This window comes from Malurus melanocephalus, unplaced genomic scaffold (assembly GCF_030028575.1).
Source record: "Malurus melanocephalus ecotype Western Australia unplaced genomic scaffold, MMel_1.1 scaffold_49, whole genome shotgun sequence".
In the NCBI taxonomy this organism is placed as follows: domain Eukaryota; kingdom Metazoa; phylum Chordata; class Aves; order Passeriformes; family Maluridae; genus Malurus; species Malurus melanocephalus.
In genome coordinates, this window is record NW_026623281.1 from 1,931,347 (window position 1) to 1,948,087 (window position 16,741).

A 16,741-nucleotide genomic window follows, 5' to 3' on the forward strand; every position below is an offset into this window, starting at 1 on the left:
AGAAATTAACCCCCTGTGCTCGGCACTGGTGCGGCCACACCTCGAGTGCTGTGTCCTGTTCTGGGCCCCTCACCGCAAGAAACACTTTGAGAGTTGGAATGTGCCCTGAAAAGGGCAGCGGARCTGGGATGGGGTCTGGAACACATGTGAGGAGCAGCTGAGGGAGCTGAAATGTTCAGCCTGGGGAAAAGGAGGCTCAGGAGAGATTGTATCATTCTCTACCACTACCTGGAAGGAGGGTGTAGCCAGGTGGGAACTGGTGTCTTGTCCCAGGCAGAATAAGAGGACATAGTCTAAAACTGCACCAGGGGAGATTTTGGGTAATGAGACATTGGAACGGGCTGCCCAGGGGGGTGGATGTGGTGGGATCACCATCCCTGGAGGTGTTTTAAGAAAAGATTGAACATGGCGCTCAGTGCCATGGTCTAGTTGACAAGGTGGTGTTCAGTCAGACTGGGCTCGATTATCTCAAAGGTCTTTTCCAGTCTAATCGATTCTGTGATTCTGTACCGAACGCAGTGGGGAACAGCACAGAAGCTGAAGTGAGCTTTTCACCTTGATTCCCTGCCATTTCTCTACGCGGTCTGCTCAGGGGTGGAGAGAGTGTAGGAAATGGGACAATCGCAGCCGGTGCGGCCCGAGGCGCCCCCGCTGTTGCAGCTACCGGAGCGCCCTCTTGTGGCAGCGAGCGGGCGGTGTCCCGGWGCCGGCAGCGAGCCGGGCTGTCGCTGCCATTCGCGCGGTGTCCCTGCCGCAGCACACCCGCGCTCACGGACTGCCGTAGCGTTCACTACTCGGGTAAAACAAACACCTGATGAACTTCCTACCACTGAGCAGTTCAGTCCTTATTGAAAATAGTACACAGTACTTGCCCTTTTGAAAGCTACCGACTCAAAGCGTATTAAATCCAGCATTATCTATTCTGTGCYCTTTTGGGACTGTGGTCTCGGTGATGAGTCATCAGGGCCTTGGGAACGGTGTTCAGGGGTAGAAATGTTGGGGGGTGGGATGGGGGGGCTCATGCTGTCCTTTGAGCTTTGCTACCTGTTTGTTTGGCATGACTTTGATAGTGGAGACAGTGAGAAATGTTGACCGTGCTCTTCTTTCTCCTTGCCTAAAGGCTAAACACGCTGCTCTGTTAATTATGTGTTAACGATGTGCCTGTAAAGCTGTTGTTCTCTGTAACAACTAATGTAGCAAGTCATGACATTTCCCCAGCATGAGCCCTGTGTTGCAGAAAATGGTCACTATAGAGGGGATTGAGTTTTCGTGTCTATTCTGTCCTGGGACTGGTTTGTTTCCCTGTCTCTATTTCATTCCTGTCTATTCCTGCCTAAAGCACTGTGCTTTTCTCTTCCCCCCGCCCCGCCCCGCCCCGCCGCCCCGCCCCGCCTCCTTTTTCTGGGACGTTCTTTGGAGATTACAGAAGAATTTGGTAAAAAAAATCCAGCAGTGGTAAAACAATTGCTGGGAATCCATCTACAAAACCTAGTGAGGTTGGCCATGCAGAATTACACCTGCTTAATAAATTTCCCTGGGTTGTTTTGCTGATGCAGGAAAGAAGAGTGTGTGGTCCCAATAGCATCTTAGTATCTGGGATGAATTTCTAAAATTGAACTTTTTTGTTTTTTTCGGGGGCGGGGTTGATGGTTTGTTTGTGGAGGCTTTTTTTTGTAGCCCATTACTTAAGCTGTTCCTCTTTAGAGCATTGTGCCCCGTTGCCTCTGCCTGCCTGTAATGCCACGTGCGGAGGTGCTGCTGAGATCCTGATGGGCCGAGCTTTGTGGTGGGAGTGCCTGGCACTGCCCCGCACACGGAGRGCGCTCCTTGCCCACGCACCAGGAGCCCCACCTAAGGTCACAGCAAGGCAGGTGTTTGGGAATGCGGTCAAAAAGCAGCTCCCGGCTGTAGGGATAGCCACGCCGCAGCCTGCAGAGGGCAGTGGATGCACAGCGAAGGCACTGCCTGTCAGTGACCCGGCGCTGCTGCAGCGTTTGCCTCCTTGGACTGGCTTTGGTGACCRCAAGTGGCCAGGGGAGGTCAGAGAGGATGTCATGTCACCCCTACTGCCCCACTCCAGTGAGCGCCACCCTCACTGTCACATCGTAGGCGGAGGACAGAGAGCTGGCTAAATTTATTTCTCTGTTGCCAAAAATAGTTGATTTATCTTTTTATTAGGTGATGTTCTTCCAGCTTCATGTGTGGCAGTGGYCCCCACTGGCTGCCAGCCCTGTTGACAGGCACGGGTAGCTCTGCCAGCCCTGGGCATCTCAACAGCCTGAACGTGAAACAGTTCCTGAAGACAAACGCCCTGATCAGACCTTTTGTGGGGGATGGATTTTCAGAGGTTGCATTTCTAATCCAGGACAGTGTCTTTGACCCGACTTTTTAAAAAGGCTGYTTCTCATGACAAAGAGGAGAGTCTTTGGAATGTTTAAGCTGAATAGAGTTCCAGTTTTAATAATTTAGAGCCAGGAGACTTGTAGCATCACCAAGTCTGGCCAGTACAGGCCGTTAAATACTATCTTGTTTCTCTGAATAGAGGTCAGTGACTTGCACCTACTTAAAGGATACTTTTCAAGGGACATTTTGTCTTACTTTGAAGGTGTCATAAAACAGAAAGTCCACTGCTTTCAGTGATTAATCTTTCTTATGCTTAAGTGTTGCTASATATACCTAACAACTAATTTTAAGGCAGTCATTTTCCAGAGTAGCTAAAAATCTTGCTTTACCATATTTTGTGAAGGTTTGCCATTTTGCCCTCATATTTTTGACAGATTAGCTCTCTTTGTGGCTTCAACCCTGGAAATGTTACTTGTCAGAGAATTGCATTTATTGACAGGTATAATCAAAACTGGAAACTACAAATCCCAAACASTGTTATGTGAATTATGGAAAAAAATGCAGAACAAATTCACTTTGCCAAGTTTACAGGATATAGAAACATTGCACTGTAACTCCTGAGATTTCTGCTTTGATTTCCTTTCCTTTAATCCTGATCAGTGCCAAAAAGTGAGTGAATGGCATGCTGTTATGAACTGGCAGCTCTCAACAGCAGGCTACACCCCAGAACACCACCAAGGCTGAGTGCAGACAGCTGGCAGCTCTGGCCATGCTTAGCAGAAGGCAGATTTAGGTTTGTTGTTCAGAACACACATGTCAGTTGTGACAGGATTGCCACAGCTCCCTGTCCTTTCTCAGGCCTTTCCTGTGCTAGAGAACATGCAGATATTGGTAAGTAGCAATCAACACAACTGCCACCCTCATGACAGGGCTCTGTAAGCAGGTGGAGAAGCTGTGAGCTCTGGAGAAGGTGAGCTAGCCTAGCTATACCCTGCTGCAGGCTGCACAGTTTGATAAACTGAGTCTGGTTTGGCAGCAGCCAAGGCCATAGAAAAGAGGGAAAGTATAATCTTAAAAAAAAAAAAAAAAAGTTGGAAAGGTAAAAAAGCTTAACAAAGCTTATTCCCTCATAATTGCATGACTTTTTTCCTTGCATTGGCATTACTTGGTTTAGATTTCAAATTAGGATGGTATTAAAGCCTCAAAAGCTGAAAGAGATGTTCTTTATGAGATCAGCAGGTAAGGTAACCACATAGTACCACGAGAATGGGACATACAATTCTCTCTGAGGTTTCAAAGACAGCTACATTAATTTTTAAAAAATTGTTTGTTTTTTTTTTTCAAAATTGTAGCCAGGAGATCCTGAAGTCTCCATAGTGACGGTGTGTACACTGAGATAAGTTAGTTCTACTGAAACATCCAGATGGACCTTTGCATTCTTTCTGCTTAATCCCTGAGACATGGCTGGCTCATTTCACATGCTGTTTATATCAATAGATCACTTTCTTCAATTTTTAAATATTAAGGTTTTGTTGCACCTACTGGTGGAGAAAATGGCTCTCTCTTCAGTTTAGAAACATTTGCTATCTCTAACTTAGAGATATTGACTATCTCACTTCCATCGGGAAGTACAAAGGGTATTTGCCAGGTAGTCAGCCTCTTTTGTTTGGTGTTCTCAGTGGATGCCAGAGAATAGATAGAGACACGTTAGCTCTTCACTGTCTTTTAAAATTCCTTTTTAAAAAAAGGGGGGAGGAGGATTAGTCAAATTCAAAACAAATTTTATGGCGTGAGTCATCATGCTAGAGTCAGTAATGTGACTTGTTTAAMCAGCAACTTTCTGTATAAGCACGGATTTAGGCATTTGACTTCTTTTAGGAAGCTACTTGGAAACAAACTGGACCTAGTTTTAAACTGGATTTGAAGCTTGTATGTAAGAGATGAGATGCATTCAGGGAAAGTTACCTAAGGAAATAGAATTATCAACAGGACTTYTTTTTGAATCAGAGATAAATGACAYAATGCTATAATGAAACTACTTCAAGCAATGTCTAATTCCTGCTGTAGCTAGTTAACCTGACTATTCCCCTGTTATTTTTTATTTTTTAGTGGGTAGTCAAAGTTCTATCACCTAAACCTTTTAGTTCTAAGACCAGAGAAGCTAAGGAAAAGCACGGTCTTTAAAAATATTTCATGTTGCAGTTTGACAGGCATATTTCATGTGGCAGTTTGACAGGCATTACATTTTTGAGGCTAATGGTCAGGATTTTCAGCAGATCCCCATACTTGCAGAAAATGTTAAGTGTAATAAGATGTGTATAGGAAGAAACAATGTGGTTGCTGTAGTGAACAGCCTTTGCAACTTCGCCCATATCTGCTGTATCCTCATTTGTCATTGGATCCCTTGGATGTTTGATAAAACTAATTCTCATCAATCACATTTTAAACACAAGTATGAGCATCATTCAAGTCTTGGAAATTGTCAGCTATAAGGTCCCAKCCAAATACTTTATTCTTCATAAAGATTAGAATAAAGTAATACCTCTAAGTTATAAACATATGAAATTCTCATTGATTTTACAACAAATTCAGTCCGTGTATTTTAGAGGTGAATTTATGTCAGAGTTCCATAGGCTTATCCTAATAATATCACTGTGGGTTTTTTTCTCTTATTACAAAGGAAAAGGAAGGTGAAACAGCCGCCTTTATCACGATGCACTTCAGCCAATATTGCCTTACTAAGCCTTTGTAAAGAGACAGCCAAAGCTCACCAGTTTGAAGTCCAAGTTGCATAGAGAGCTTCAGTTTTGAACGGTTGTAGACTTTAGAGTTCCTATCTGTTTTTACCCATATTTGCTGGAAGTCAGTAATTTGAGTCCTACTAAAAATATTTTTGGACATCTCTGATGCCTTTTTTAGTATGTGAGGTAGCTTTAAAAAAATTAAATATTAATAAGTAACATGCTGGATTTATGCTACAATGATTTGGTGGACTTTAAAAAATTGGATATGAACTGCAAGTATTTGACAAGATTTTTTTGAAGGTAGGGGAGGAAAAAAAGGTTTTATGTCATTGGGGAGGGTACTTTATGAAACTGAATGTACTTTGCATGGATAAATTGTGACCAGACAGTGGTCTAAGTAGCTTAAAAATTGTATTTTATACAGATGCAGGGCCATGACTCTGTACATTCAGTGGTTGTAACAGGATGAAGGAGTAAATCTCCAGAAAGCCCTCAGCATTCTGATGCCCTGTTCTGTCTTTTAACCACTTCATGACAGTGCATGAGTATTTTAACACACAGTATTTGGTATCTGACACTGTTACTTCTTTCCCTSTGAAGGAATTCCAAACTCTTTATTACTGCTTCCTGTTTTGAAAGACAGGGCCTTATTTTGCCAAGTGGTATGATAATAAACCCAGAATGCAGTGTTGAGGAAAAGGAAAGGCTTCCATTTAGTTTACTGTTTTGAGGGTCCATTAGGACCAAGTAATGGATCTTTTTTGTGGTTCTCAGTTAATGAACAAGTCATGTCAATTGACACAGTTTTCTAATCCTGAGTATTTTTTAGGAATATTGTGATGGACAAGCTAAATGCAGTACAAAAAAAGTCAGCACAGGTCTAGCAAAGAAATGGGGTCACTCACCAGCAGATGGGTGAGATGGGTGGGAAGCATGTTTCACTACAGCCACATGGGTGGGGGTATTATTTGGGAGATGAAGAGGAATAGGGCTGACAAGGGMGGTTAGAGCAATAGTTCTTCAAACAGGGAGGAGAAGACTCCAGACAACTTGTCTCCAGTCCCAGCAGACTAGCCTTAAGGCCAAATTCACTGGTCTTTAGGTGACTAGTTATCAYAATCAGGTTCAGCAGACTATGATGTTGAGAGTTTTTGTATTTCTATGGTATCGTGTGGGTGTGCTTGTATTCTGTCAGCACAAGAAAAAGACAAGTCCTTTTCCTAAAGCGTCTGCAGTTCTGAGGTCTGATCCTCTCAGGTGCTAAGAGTCCAGTAGTGTTTCTGGAGCTGATCACTCATAGGGTATATCTGCAGTTACCCAAACACCACAGGTGAGGACGATGACAGACACTCTTACAAAGGAAAGGAGACGGCATGGAGTATAAGGGAAAGGATTACTATAAAGTAATGTAGCTGATGAGCCTGACTCTACTGGGCATGAAATACCACTACATTTACAGGAAATCATATTTATATCTCAGTGGTACTGCAGCAAGCAAGGGCTTGCCAGACTGAACTGCACTCAGTAATTCTCTGGAGGCCAGGCTGGATTTCTGGAGGATATTTTAGCCATAATGTTTTTGTTTTTCCTGAGGCAGGATTTTAGTGACCACAGGTTTGCTACTGCATTAATTTCTGTGTGGCTTTTCTACTGCATGTTCAAAGGGGTCAAGAATACTGACAATTCATTCATTAGCCTTATTAAACAAGGAAATCCCACTCCAGCCAGTTTCTGCACTGGTGTGGACTCTGCTGTGCTTATTTGTCCTTCCCTGTGGTCATCCTAACCCTTTCTATGCTCAGGCTCAGCCTGTCCAAATTGCAGATCAGTGTTCTGTGTGGCTGTGGGAGGTAGGTCTGTCCCATAGAACACAGATTTTACTCCATCATAGCAGGAGACATTGTACTCCATGAGACTGGGGGCACTAATCACCACTTTCCCAGCTATCCTACATCCATCTTCTAAGAATTTTCTTCTACTGCCCAGAAAAAAGGAATTGTGTTGGGCACTGCTGGGCTACCACTTGATAAAAGACACAACRTTTACAAATACTTTGGCTTCATATTTACCTGAAGTTTTAAAATTTAAGGCAGCCTTATCTCTGACAGGGATCACAATTTCTTTCAAGATTGCCACAGAATTCAAAAACCCACCAGTAGGCAGCATAGTGACAGTACAAGTAAGGAACTGTTTCTAGGTTTCACAGCAGATTATCATTACATCTCAGAAATGAGAACTTGGAGTTTGATAGATAATTCTTTGAGAATTCAAACTCAGTGAGGGTCAAAAAGACAAACCAAATGTTAGGAGCTATTAGGAAAACACTGGAAATAAACTTGCATATTATCTTCATAATAGTTAAAACACCAAGATTCCTCTACATCTTAAATTCTGAGAGGCACTCTATCTTCTTTGTTTTTTCAGGAAGGATGCAGTGCAGGTGACAGCTCTCTCAAGGGTCAGTTCTGGACTGGGAAGTGAATATCCTTGAAAAGCAAGGAATATCATATATTTCACCCTTTTTTTTTGCTCAAGGCAAAAAATGTGCCCTCCATCCTGCTTKCCCTCATGATGGAATTGTACATGTCTGGACAGTGAACTCCTTTTCTAAGCAAGAGAGGCTGCTGTAAATGCTCCTTTCCATGAGGAGCAGGTGAGAGCACAACCATCACTTGTCTGCTCATGTTCTCTGGAGGGTTCCTGGGCGCCCCTGGCCATGAGACTACTGCTCATGGGATGAAACCTTTGTGGATGAGAATCCATGTAGCTTTGCTGAATTCCACCGTTTTCCATTTGAACATGAAATCTCTTTGCAATTCTCCAGGGCTGCTTTGTAGCATTTTTATTTCAGTGATGTAAGAGCTGYCTGTTACTGCCAAGCCCATAATTAAAGCAGTGTTGACCAGTAAGTAATGGGCTGCAAAAGGTGTACCAAAAGATAATTAAAGTCGAATTCCAGATAAGCAGGGCATAAGCATCCTCTTTATGAGGTGTTAATGACTGAAGGCCAACTAGTGAAATTGATCTTGCCTCCTTCAGGATGAAAGTTCTGCTCAAACATCAATAGCATTGTGCTGCCCTAGAAAATGTTTGATGTAGGGATTTCTGAAGGGTGTTTGTCCTAAGACTCCCCAGGCAGGCGCCTGGTGCCAGGGCCCTGCTGCCCTGGGTAATGCAGCATACCATTCATGCTAGCATGATTTTGGGCCACCTTTGCAAGTCCGAACATGAGGGCTGCTCTGGAGGGGGAGAACAGAGGTGCTTCCAATTCCCTGCACAGGATGGGTGCAGACCATTTCCTGAGAGCCATTTTAAAGAGTTCTGTGGCTAGTCCTTGTCTATTATGTTGTCTCTCCCAAAAGCATTTTACTTACATATCTTTCATTTCTGTTCTATTTTCAGCATATCCCACATATGATTTGGATTCCTCTGTAGATGCATTTGTACCACAACTGGCATAAAAGAATCTTGGTAGAGCAGGTTTCCACATTTGGACTCAAAGCTCTAGCTAAAGTCCATGGATTTTTGTGAGTCTGAAGACARTCTATGAACCAAAGAGATGCTGATTTTGTTAAGCATGCTGCTTTGGGTGTTCCTGCTYCTTTTCCCACAGTCTTCCTATGTCCTTGTTTGTGGAATGAATCAAAAGTCGGGTCAGAACACTATCTTCCCGATAGAATTTAGAGGAGATGCAGGAGCTCACAAACAGTTCCYTTGATTATCATTGACATGCAACAGCATGATGATGCCAAGAGAACATGGGTAGCACGGGCTGGTCAGTGTTCTTGATGGATTAGTGTATGGTCAAACAGYAGCTTGGCAGAAATTAGCTCTTGTGTTTGGCCAAGTCCATATGTTTCAACAGAAGAGAGGAAAAGGAGGGGGAGGTAACGATTGCCATCTTCTTTCCTGGAATCTGACTTAAAAACAAAACTCACAATCTCTATCAATTAGCATTGCAAAGAAAATCTCTGAAAATGACGGGTGTAAAGAGGCTGCCTGGCAGAGTGCCTCAAACAATAACTCCGGGAAGTGTGAACTGCTCTCTCCATAGCTAGGGGATGTTAACAAAAGCCTGTTCTATTTGACCCGAGCTAGCMGTGATGGACAGTCACTATTAGCAAGAAGTGCAAGTCTGTGCAAGCCTCTGCTGGCTCCTTCTTATCTCTTCTGCACCGGCAGTGTCTATAAGGTGTGTATGTGTKTGTTGGAGGAGATCGTTTCCCTGTTCTTTTGAAATCAATATTGGAGGCTGCCTCCAGGGGCAGCTTTGTGTGGTAGTTAGTCCCATGAGGTGATGTTTTCTACCATGAAAACTGGAAATCCAGAAAGAAATATTTAAGCATTTGTTCCAGCCTTCCCTCTGTCCAGACTGAATGAGTAATCTCTCTTTGTACCCTGCAAACATCCTTGGTATCCTTGACCCAATGTATCACGTACCCCACAGACAGTTGTATTGGAAATTCAAAGAGATGGAAAAGGTCATAGCAATTCCATACTTTATTGTGCCAGTTCAAATTGAGGCTCCCCAGTTCTCTCTTACCCTTTGCCCCTGTGCATCCCTATCCCATGCTGATGCTTGAATTGAGCTTGCCAAAAACGAAACTGGCCAAAAGAAAAAAGTGATCAGCTTTTTTTGAAGGAGCAGCTGCATGAGCTTTGCTAGCCAAGTATGCACTGGAGATGGCATGTGTACGACTGTGTGCAAAGCCCTGTGGGGACCTCAAGGCAGCCAAAACTGAGCTCTTAGAACAAGAATCAATAGCTGAACCTGGGTTTGCTGWAGTGAACACTTCAGTAAAGCTATCCCCCAACCTTTATAAGTCTGCTTATGTATCTGAGTCTTCATCCACCTCTACCTTCACATGSATCTGAAAAACAGAAGTGAAATCAACCCAAAGGACTAGAAACACCTTTTGACTCTAGAACTACTTGAACTCTACTCTGACTTGCCACCTGACACCTTTTTTCTTTCTCCCACATGACAATTCTTCTTTAAATACAAACTTTACTGTTTATATGGCCAGAAAAAAACATCAAACTATCCTGGAACAGTGGAGGACAAAAGAAATCTTGTGGGATGTGCTTTTGCGTGCTATGACAGTTCAGGGTTATGGGGATGCTAAGGTAGAAGAAAGGGGAGAAGTACTGAGAAATTGCTTCAAGCTGTTGTTTCCAGATGATTTGGGCTACTTGCCCAAATGTCGTGCCTCTGAAATTTTCACTGTCTTCATATGTGCTTCTGTTTGAAAGTATTATTTAGGTGAAGTGGTTTCTGAGGGCATTTACCTTGCCTTATGGACACAGCTGCTAGAGGAATCCAGTCTCTGGAGTACCAGCTCATAGGACCTGACTGTCATCCCTGTGTGGAAGGACAGTAATTTTTTGTAGTGAACCACTGTGACAGCTCCTTACAGAATGCAAACAGCATGTAACAGCTCACACACACTTTGTCCCTGTACCCTTCAGCTTCATAGCAAGCTGGAGAGAATCCCAAATTTGAAAAATGAATGGGGACATGTTGAGATGAAAAACACATGATGTAATGATGCTGCTGTTCTTGGGCACCTTCAGTGGTAGTCATTAATGGCCTCATTTGACAAATTATTACACTGACTAATTGATTTGCTTTTCTTCTAACATCTAATCCTTTTCAGGTTGCAACTGTTGCTCCCTTATGTCACTCTTGGCTCTCTTAAACGATATTTCTGGCCTCTCGTTTGGATTAATATGTTGTTCATGATTCCACCTTGGGCTGATAGCACAGACCTTGCTTGTTCTGTACCTGACTTGGATGAGCAGAGCTGTCTGGAGAGAAAAAAAAAGCTGCCCTCGGAAAGGAAGACACTGTGCTGAGCTCTTCAGCATGCACTCGGGAGGGACACTGCTCTGGCTCACCTGGGTGACTTCAGAGTGTGCTGGGGGTGGCTTTGTCCTTTAATCTGAACAGTGGGTGTTGATGTAATGTCTAGTAAAGCCACTAGCATTCTATTTACTGCAGTAAAGTTGATGAGAACTGTCCCATGGATGGGAACAGGAGCAGAGTAACCAAACAGGGAAGCAAAGGATTTGTCACCTGGGTCCAGTAAGAGCTGGGATGGTTTCTCCTTGGGAGAAGGGTGGTGTGGAGGCCTCCTTGCACTGGGAGAGCACCAGATTTCSAGCAGAGCCCCAGACCTCAGTGCAGAGAGAAGGTGAACCCCYTCAGAAGGCTGAATCGAAGGTGGAAGATTTCTTCATTAAATTATCCACTCCGCATTTGAATTAAAGAAAGGTGGATGGGTTGGTGGCAGCAGCGGGGGCTTTGCTTGGAGACACTTTGGCTCCGTGGGTAGGGCGAGCCCTCATTATGTGTATTTTGGTGATGGGATGACAATGGAGGTGTGGGAGACGGCTCTGAGTCACCCTCGGAGACCCGGCGGGGCCGGGCCGAGTGGGTGGGGGTCGCTAGGGGCCGGGTGGAGAGCTCTTAAGGCACGGAGCGGCCAGGGCCGCCCCACCACTCGCAGACCTCGGTCAGCATGGAGCTCGCCAGTCTGCCCCCTGCCAGCCTGGTCCCCGGCAGCCTTTCCTCCAGCAGCCTGGCCCCCAGCCCCGGGCCCGCAGGTGAGCCGCGCCGGGACGCGCAGGGTGGGCTGGGGCCGGGGGTCTTGGTGGCCGTGTTGTTGGTGGTGACAGTGGCGATGCTGGTGGCTGCGTTGGTGGCGGTGTTGGTGGCGGTGTTGGCGGTGTTGGTGTTGGCTCTGCTGGGGCAGGAGGACACCGCCGGGCCCCGCTGACCGCCGCTGCCCGTTCTCTCCTCGCAGGCGAGCCCCGGGCGCGCCCCGCCGGCCCCGGCTCGGGGCGGGAAGGCGGACGGCGCAAGCGAACCACCTTCAGCAAGGCGCAGCTGGAGCTKCTGGTCCGCGCCTTCGAGAAGGAGCCGTACCCCGGTATCGCCCTGCGGGAGCAGCTCTCCGGCCTCACCGACATCCCCGAGTCCCGGATCCAGGTGAGAAGGGCGGTCCGGGAGGGAGGACGGGCTGGTGGCGGAGCGGCTTCCCCGGCGGCCCGTGTGCTCAGTCTCTGCCGGTCCCGCAGGTGTGGTTCCAGAACAGGAGAGCCCGGCAGCTGAACCACAAGAAGAGCGAGGCAGCCGCTTATGCCAGGCCGGGCAAGCCGAAGCCGCCTCGGTGCGTTGGCCAGGAGCGGTCCCGGGAGCAGCAGGACCCGGGGACAGAGCGGAACCTCCTCTGCCTGCAGCCAGGCCTGCCAGGAGGGAGCCAGAGTTTCTGTGGTCAGCCGCCGAACTACTCGGGGCAGCTCTACTCAAGGCTCGACATGCATTTCAGGAGCTTGGATAACGCTTTTGGAGCCCTGGGCGAGACCCCAGCTGACTTTGGTTTGGACTGTTCGGGAAGAGGGGTCCCACTAGGTGCGGGAAGCATGGGGAGTGCTCCTCAGTTCTCGCTCCCTGTGCAGCAGGCACAGGAGTATCTGCACCTGAAGAAATCATTCCCTGAAAGCTTCTACTCAGATGCAGATGTTTTCCAGCCTTGTACAGATCACCAGTACCCAGCAGCTAAAGAGAACATGTGCAGGAAGCCTGTCTTTAATTACTTCAATGCTAACCAGGACCTGGGTGTTGAGAACTGTTTGTATGACAAATCAAGCACTTCTCCCTTTGGGAAGGGCTCCACTTTCAATTATGATGGAGGGGAACCTAARCTCGAGCCCAAGCAGATAAGGCACAGTTCACCTGTGCTTGCAGCTACTAATGCTASTCCTCCTTTGGTACCTCCAAAGCATGAAGGGGGATATCAAGGGACGCTTGCCACTCCAGCCCCATCATATGGGCAGCAGCTGCTGGAGACAGTAAATGACTATGACCCTTATTGGCTGGGCATGAGAAATGAAATTTTGGGAACAGGGTTAGATTTGCTGTTTGAGAACGAGCAATATGCACAACAAGGTCAGACAAAAAGTTACCTTTCTGCTTTTGGTGGCCAGAATTCAATCTGTCATTTGGGTCAGACATGAAATTGGCAGTGGGTCTACTTGCTTGATGAAAGATGAATGTGATTTTTTTTTCTCAATTGGCAGTGCTGTCCAAAGTGGCCAGAGTTTTCACATGTCTAAGTGCAGAGTTCCTGCTCTGATTTTTGTGTCCTGTCTGGAAGGGAAAGAAAGATAAACTGAGTTAGCGAGGGCTACTGCTAAATATGAGCTGCCTCCCGCCCCAGGGGATCCATCACCAGCTGCTTGCAGTATTCCKGCACATGTTTGGTTATGGGGAGCCTCACATTACCCTGCATGCACAGGCTGATCTTCACAAGTGTGTCAGTACTGAAGTTTTCTGTGTTCAGATTGTGTTGGATTAATTCTGTGAGGAACTTTAGGACTATGGTGCTGCTTTTGTGGCCTTACTGCACTGAGTTTTGTTTCTATACTGGTCACAATTCACTTACTTTAACTTAAGAAATCTTAGATAACAGACTTATTTATAGCTTTTAGTTGAGAAAGCATTAACACAAGAGGGGTACAAGCATGGGAAAAGCAGCCTTGGTGGTGGCAGGGGACATCTCACTGGGTGTGTTTGCATTTTAGGTGTGYTCCTGATAAGGAACACTGATGGTCTTTTCCTGGGTACTTAATAGTGTTTTCATTTAAAAATGACCACATGTGTAGCCTTTTAAAAGGCAGTATTTTTGTGATCTCTTTTTGAATAATTTCTTTGTAAATTGTCCATTTTTWAATTGTAATTTTCTATTTGCCAAATTAAGGTTTTCTACCTTCATGAATTCATAGAATTGCATTCAGAGGAGAGAAAAATGTGTTTCATCTTTGCATTTGCACATTGAGTCTATTTCTAGAATTCTCAGGATCCATGGCTGTCTGGAAGACCACAGTAATCATGGAAGGGTTCTTCAAGTGTATCTCTGGAGAACTGCCATGGTTGTGTGTTAAAGCAGTATTAGGCCTAGGATGTTGAAAACCCTACATGCAAATCCGTTTTTGTGTTTAAAATGTGACTGGAATATTTTAAGCATGCTTAGATTGTAATACATTCGTTATTAATTACTTTGTTTATAGAACAAGAGGAGCAATGAAAATAAAAYTTAATCACAGACCATTATTTTATTAATAAAGTTGATATCCCTGAAGAAACTGTCAATGGAGATATGTACATAAAAAGTCCGGAAAATTAGTCCTGACTTTTGTCAGTAATTTTTAGCTGTCTGTAACTTTTCTGCCTTGACCTAAAGGATTGGAACAAGCTCATGTATTACAGAAGAGCCATGGCTTCAGACAATAGCTGCAAGGCACTTTGAACACAAGAAGTTGTATTGTGTTTATGATTGTATATATGACTCCTTTAGTAAATTTTTGAAAAAAAAAAAAAAAAAAGCATTAAGACTTAATTCTTTATTTACATATTCTTCCTCATAACACCTCCTTAATGAGAAGGTCCTAGGCAAAGAGAGAAAAGGTATAATTTTATCCATGAAGAAGACAAGGAAATGGTGCTCAAAAGTGTCTACCAAAACAGCCTTGCTTCATAAAGAGTGAATTAAACAGGAAGAGAAAAAAAGGACATTGAAATACTAGCACACACCACTAACCAATAAGGGTGGGCTTTGCTTCCTCCCTGGAGTCCTCCCTGGCAGGTGGCATGGGGTGTCCTCCCTGCTGCTCTCTCYGTGGTAGCCAGCACCCCTTGTGTCACAGGGGTAAACAAGGGCAAGGTCTGTGTTACAGGTCTCAAGTGAGGCTGGTCCCTGCAGTGCATCCAGCTGTTCTCCCCATCGCCCTGTAGACATCCTGTTCTGTCAGAGCTGCACTGAGGCAGCTGTGCTTGATGCTTGGTGTTGAGTTGTCAGTCCTGGCTGCTCTAATAACACTGGGCATTCCATTACAATGCTTTCATTCAGTCTTGAAAATAGTTCCCTTATTAGCAAACCAACTGTGTGCTGTTTCCAACACTGAAGCCAAATACACTCTGAATATTTCTTGTGAGCAACTGCAAGAAAAAAAATTCCCATTACTGATCTACCTACTGCTCAGAGCAGAGCTCTTCTGCAAATTACTGTTTTTCTTTGTTACAAGCTGCTTTTAACACACCTACCCAGCACATATTCAACAAAGAATAAAAATCTGTGTAGAACAGTCAGATGCAACACTCCTGTGACATTTCTGTATATTTCCTGTCCTTGCTATGAGAGAATGACAGAACACAGTGCTTATTCAACACATAGGATGTACTTCCTCAGCGATGGTATTGTAGCTCCCCCTGGACTTACATGCCAACAGCATCTCTGCTGTCATTTGAGTAGGTGATGCTGAGGAAGAGCTGGGGCAGGAACCAAATGTGTTCAGTACACAYTTGGTACACATCTTCTGCTGCCTGTAAAATGCTCCTGTTTACAGAAGTGAGGATTTTGCATGCTAAATATTGAAAAATGTATTTTCTTCTACATAACTTGTCAAAGAGGCATAGTGAGGACCCAAATTTACCAATGTCACTGACAGTCGTCTTGGGCCTACTCCACTGCGGGGTGTCCCGAGCTCCTCATTTCATGGAAGCCTGCAAATCACATTCCTTTCCTCACAGCCACCCCCTCCAGTAGCAGAAAAGTGTGAGAACCACCCCTGCAGCTGCAARTCCTCACTGGAAGCCACCTGCCTGGGAGGCAGGATGGGGCCAGCAGCACAGAGAGAGCAGTTCCCCACCTGGACACCTCTTCAGCAGCCCTGCCCCTCGCTGGCTCAGGCCATAAGGCAAATCAGCCCAGACAACAGGGCTCTTTCGCTTCATTAAGCAGGGCCTGCAGCCATAAAGGGCGTCAGGGGGACGCCCTGAGGCGTGRGCACTGAGCTGAGATAAAATAATGACCCACTTCTCACCTAGGGCACCTTGCCCTCTGCATGCCTGGTCATGTCCCTGGGATGCAGGGCCCGGTAACTGCAAAATGCTCCCGTCTAAGTTGTATTAGGCACAGGAGGAGAGGACGGAGTGTTAAGGTGCACCAGGGGAGGTTTAGGTTGGAAATTAGGAAAAATTTCTCCACAGAAAAGGTGATTAGACACTGGAACGGGCTGCCGGGGGAGGTGGCAGTGTCACCGTCCCCGGAGGTTAAGGAACGCGGCACCCGGTGCCAGGATCTGGTTGTCACGATAGTGCCCGGTCACAGGTTGGACTCGGTGACCCCATGGGGCTCAAGGGGTTGAAATCCCAATTGTTTCTGTGATCTTGTGATSCCGTCCGAGTTCACCGCACTGAAAAGCCCTTCATAGGCTTTTACCCTCTGGCTTGCTCGTCCCCTCGTAATCCTTGGCAAGGATTTATTTTTTTATCTTTTCTACATTGATTGCTGGGGCCACATTAGCCAGCTCGTACCGGGACTGCCGGAGGTSCCCACGCCTCTTACACTCTGATGCTGTGGGGCCGGCCCCGCCGRGCAGCTACTGCGGGCTTTCCTAGAGCATGAGGGCAAGTCATTTATTCCCAAAAACGTGCACACGRGCCGACTCCCGGTTCTCGTCCCTGGTTCCCGGTGCCACCAGAGCGGGACCGGCACCGCTGTGGGACAGCGTGTGCGCCCGCAATAGCGCTCCGCCGCGGCCGGAACTCCGCGCGCGGCCGCTGTTTCTGGCGGGGGTGTTTGAGCAACGGA

General features: G+C 45.9%; 1 protein-coding gene across 1 annotated transcript; it reads left to right on the forward strand.

Annotated features, from left to right (window-relative positions):
* Positions 1–612: 612 nt before the first annotated feature.
* LOC130573038 (uncharacterized) lies at positions 613–14,412 on the forward strand. Its single transcript, XM_057365157.1, has 4 exons — positions 613–798; positions 7,512–7,545; positions 11,717–12,078; positions 12,168–14,412. Exons 1-4 carry the CDS (start codon positions 613–615, stop codon positions 13,104–13,106), a joined length of 1,521 nt encoding a protein of 506 aa, XP_057221140.1. The 3' UTR covers positions 13,107–14,412.
* The last annotated feature ends 2,329 nt before the right edge of the window (positions 14,413–16,741 follow it).